This window comes from Alosa pseudoharengus, unplaced genomic scaffold (genome assembly GCF_046254945.1).
Source record: "Alosa pseudoharengus isolate Yale_2024_CS ecotype anadromous, Long Island Sound unplaced genomic scaffold, YU_APseudo_1.1 YU_APseudo_1.1_scf_9, whole genome shotgun sequence".
Taxonomy (NCBI): Eukaryota; Metazoa; Chordata; class Actinopteri; order Clupeiformes; family Clupeidae; genus Alosa; species Alosa pseudoharengus.
The window spans coordinates 21,408,950-21,413,949 of record NW_027468881.1 but is presented as its reverse complement, the minus strand read 5'-3'; the positions used below and the strand labels follow the sequence as shown (position 1 = coordinate 21,413,949).

The window sequence follows — 5,000 nt, the reverse complement described above, 5'->3', positions numbered from 1 at the left end:
CACACACACACACACACACACACACAAACACGGCTCCTTGTAAAAGGCGATCCATGCTGATTTACAGATGTGAGAGAAAAATCAAACAACCTGCCAGAGCTGTGTTATTTTTTCCATTTGCACCGACGGACAGAGGGTGAGGTGTTTGGACAGAAAAAGCACCTCTTCCCTTCAACATCCTTCCCCCCATTAGTGAAAATACACACTCGTGCACACACACACACACACACACACACACACACACACACACACACACACACACACACACATTCCAACTATCCACCAATTTCCCCAGGATCTTCCTCTGTTTTGACATGCCTGCTAATTTTATGGTTAATTAATTAGCTGTGTGAATCATCCAACACCTGACCTAACGCACACACATGCACGCACACACAAAACACACACACACGCACACACACACACGCACAAGCACACGCACAAGCACACACACATGCGCACACGCACGCACACACACACACACACACACACACACACACACACACACACACACACACACACACACACACACTGCCCTGAACAACACAGTCTCTGCTATGTCATTCACCTAACATGCCCAGAATCCCATGAGGACATAAAAGCAGAATATTAAGGCATTATCTAAACACACACACACACACACAGACAGACAGACAGATGAGGGAGGGGAAGAACTAATTCCACACACATGCCTCATGTGCAAACAATGAGATTCATTTGCAAAAGTAGAAAAAAATGACATTGAGCGAACTACACACACATCCCATGACGGTGCCTGTTATAACAGAGTACGTTTGAGCGAGTACGGTTTTGTACACTAACCCTAAACTGAACCCCAAGCCCAGATTCTAACCGCATGTACTAAAACTGGAGGGACAGTATACTTTAATTAATTAATCACAAATGAATCGCATAGTACTGAAGGAAACAAAATCGAAAAAATCACACACCCTCTCAAACGATTCAGTCTTTGACACACTCACACACACACACACACACACACACACACACACAAACACACACACAGACACACAGCACACTCTCACTTATTAAGTACACACTCACGTATAAAGTGTTTCGTGTCCAATATGCAAATGAAACACAAATAACCCTTCTCCCCTTTGGAGCAGTCAAACACTCTGCAATGTTTAAGCCCCATCTCTGCATCTGAGTCAACAGCAAGGGCCATTTTCTTTAATCTTAGATTGATTTTCTTGGTCTGCACAGGCGAGAGACAGTTTGAGTTTTGTTCTCCTTGGTTCAAAATGTTTTCTTTTTGTCAGTGGTTTGAGGGGAAAAAATAGCTTGGAGAGCCAAACTCATTTTGTGGCTGATCAAAAATCCAGGAGGGAGGGAAGGAGACAGAGGAGTGGATTACAGCTCAAACACTCGTCCACGTTCTCCCTCTCTCTCTGTCTCTCTGTCTCTCTCCTACTCTCTCTCTCTTTTTTTTCTGTTCCCTTCTTTCTCCGAAAAGCAAAAATCCCCCCAGACTCACAATCGAATTTGACATCACTCATTTGACACATACTGTAACACAAACAGATCGAGTAGAATCAGACTCCAAATGTCTTTGATGAGCTGACGATAAGAAGAATAGGATCAATCAACCGCACACTTGCTGTCCATACAAACACTCTGTTAAAGTTAAAAATTACTTTATTTTATCAAATACTCAAAAAAGCACATCATGTACAAATGCTCCCATCCATTACAAAAGAATAGATATTTACAGATATAACATTTAGAGAAAAAAAACTACACATGCAATCTGTGGTGTGGGAAAGAATTTCGATGAAATCCTATTTACAATTGTGTGTTTTCAATTTAATTGTTTTGATTTAATAGCTCTTGAGACATTTTTTTTATTGCAAACTCTTTTTATTTGAAGATAATTATTACCAAAAGCTGCGGAGTTATTACCAGTCCTGACATATGTCTCAAGAGCTGACTTTGAGACTTCAGAAATATGCTTCATGTATAAACAAAACCGACGCTCAAGTCCAAATCGAAGCCATGGGAGACTTTATGACAAAACAAGAAATAATTTACATTCCTTGACAAACATAGACAAACATTTACTTAACCTCATCTTAAAAGACATATATCATCATTGGTAAACACACATGAGATGAGGGAGCTGAGATGATCTGAAGGCCTCCTCAATGGAGCATTAAAACAAAGTTTTTTTTTTTTTAATCCTCAAAGTGTATTAGACAGTGGTTTCACATACATTTCAGACAGGTTTGCTATTGGGGCTACCCAGTGCAAATTTAAATACATTGTCATTTTAGAAAAAAATCATAAACAAACAATATGGCGCATAGAAAACATCTGAGGAGAAAAAAAATATATGGTTGGAGATATTCACATTTTCTCTTATCTGCCACTGGACAACCGTAGAACTCGCACACTGATTTACAGGACTTAAAGAGGCACTTGAGGCCTACAGTAACCTGAAGTAGATTATAGAGCAGGGCAACCAAAATCTAGCCAGGGACTTGGAAGGCCCTCTCCACTGTAACTTTCCAGTCTACCCAGAAGTTTTAGACAGAAGTTTTAACAACTGTGGGCTCCCTCGGTGAAACAAAAACAGAATTTACTTTTGAGGTTAAAAAGGACTGAGAAAAAATAGAGATATAGCCAGAGGAATGGGACTACATTGACACAATGGCCTGCTAGAATGCAGCCTGCGGGGTAGTAGCAGATTTTACCTGAGCCAGTGAAAAGAAGAGGGGTTGTGATGGACGTTGTAAGTAGCAAAGGTGTGGAGCAGTGACCAAGGCACTGTAGTGGTTTTAGCAGTTGATGTGGAAAAGAAAGTGAGAAGGATGAAAGAGTAACAGAAAAAAAGAGGGAGTGTGCATGTGTGTGTGTGTGTGGGGGGGGGGGGTGAGAGAGAGAGAGTGTGCGTTTATCCAGTGATGCAGGTACTATAGTAGACGGCACTGCTGGCATCCGACAAGGCAGAGATGAGAGGGCTGCTGTCCTCACACGAGGAGAGCCGCCCACCAGGTTTGGACAGGGGCACTCCGTACCCCGCCTCCAGACGAGTCCGGCTGGCACTCAGGTACTGGTCAAACTCGTGGCGGTCCACCTCACTCCAGAACTCCGAGGAGGGACCCAGCTGGTCCACAGAGTCCAGGCCGGCTTGAGGAGGAGCAGGCGGAGCTGAGGCCGCCGTAGGGGTCTCTGGAGGTGGGGAGAGCTGGCCCAGGTGTGAGGGGAAGGCGGTCTGGGGTGTGTTGCCATACAGTTGACTGTAGTATCCAGCCGTGGACGAGGCGCCTAGGGGGGCTTTGGCAGGTTCAGACAAGGAGGCCTGCGGGTAGTGGGGGTGATTGTGGGGGAGGGAGTGAGCGTTCGTGGGCTCTGGAGGCAGGCACTTCTCCTGGACTGGGCGGCAGGCCAGGGGAGACTTCTGGCCGAGGTGAGGGTGGGAGTGTTGGTGTGGGTGGGGATGCACATGGCTCATGCCGTGGGGATTGTGGTTGTGGTGGTGGTGGTTGTTGCCGGCGTGGTGTGGGCCGTGCTGCCCCTGGGTGTGGTGTGGGTGGGGGTGTTGGTGCTGGTGGTGGTAGTTGACCCATGGCGCCAGCGCTCCATCCTCCTGCATGTGTGGCGGGAAAAAGATGCTCACGTCGCCGCCGCCTTCCTCCAGAACGTCCAGCGGCGACATCTCGGGCGTGGGCAGCCCGTAGCTCTCCAGCTCTGAGGCCGACTCCCGAAAGCCCAGCAGGTGGTGGTGGTGGTGGTGATGATGGGGGTGGGGGTAGCCGCCGTCTCCACCCACCGGCCCCCCTCCCATGCCCTGACCCAGGCCGTGGAGCAGCAGGTTGGACTCCACGCGCTTCATCTTCTTGGCCTGCTTCTTGCGGCGCGGCCGGTACTTGTAGTTGGGGTGGTCCTGCATGTGCTGCAGACGGAGACGCTCGGCCTCCTCCACGAAGGGACGCTTGTCCAACGTGCTCAGGGCCTTCCACGACTGGCCTGTGGTACGAAACAAGAGCACAGCTATCAGCACGATCACACTCAGTCACACACACACACACACACACACACACACACACACACACACACACATACACAAACACACACTCTCTCTCTCTCACATACACACACACACAAATAAACACTCTCTCATTCTCATACACAAACACACACACACACACACACACACACACACACACACACACACACACACACACACACACACACACACACACACACACACCACACACAAACAAATCCCCACACCACACACACACACCACGCACACATACTCAGTCCTGGCACACACACTCTCTTTTAAAGTATCTCAAAACCCTGTTTGTTTGTCTGTTAATTCTCCCTCATTATATGTACAGGCAGTAAATAAGAATGATGAAATGATGAGTGCTGAGTGGAAAGAAAGCTTTAGACTCGGGAGGGCGGGGATTTAGTTTTAACAGACAATACACAAACAGCCTGCCTTTGTGTTGCTTAAGAAATTACCAAATAGGCTTATTTATTGTCAAGAGACAGTATTTGGAGTAATAAATATTATTTCACATCAGGTATATTTCCAGCAGTTATTTTTCATTTCTCTGGGTCTGTTAGAATGAATAGTGTATTAACAAAAGATTACACAATTGTACAATTACACAGCTACTTTCAACTAACAAATATTTCTTCTAATCATTAGTGTCAGACTCTAATGCGGTTGCTTCAGATTCTTCTGCTAAACACATTTTCTTTTGAATCATTTAAGTGGCACATTTATAAAAGGATGAAAAGACATGATTCCTTTCATTTTATTTTATTCTATTCGGTTTAATGCTTTATATTTATATTTAATTGACAAAATTGCCTGTTGAGCGCAGCTGAATTGTGCAGTAAAGTGGTGCGTTCACACATGAAGGGAGAGTGGGACTCTTCACAAACAACAGTTGGCAGTGAGCGCTAGCTGGTCTCCCCCAGGCCACATCTTAAATGAGTTCTGACAGCGCAGACAGCAGCAT

The 5,000-nt window shown here is 45.9% G+C and overlaps 1 protein-coding gene across 1 annotated transcript in view; it reads right to left on the bottom strand.

The window, feature by feature from the left end:
- Positions 1–1,697: 1,697 nt before the first annotated feature.
- sox18 (SRY-box transcription factor 18) overlaps positions 1,698–5,000 on the bottom strand; it is a 4,373-nt gene continuing 1,070 nt past the window's right edge. The window contains exon 2 of the mRNA XM_076276276.1: positions 1,698–3,990. Within this exon, the coding sequence (XP_076132391.1) occupies positions 2,915–3,990 (1,076 nt within the window). The 3' untranslated portion in view covers positions 1,698–2,914. The remainder of the gene's footprint in view (positions 3,991–5,000) is intronic.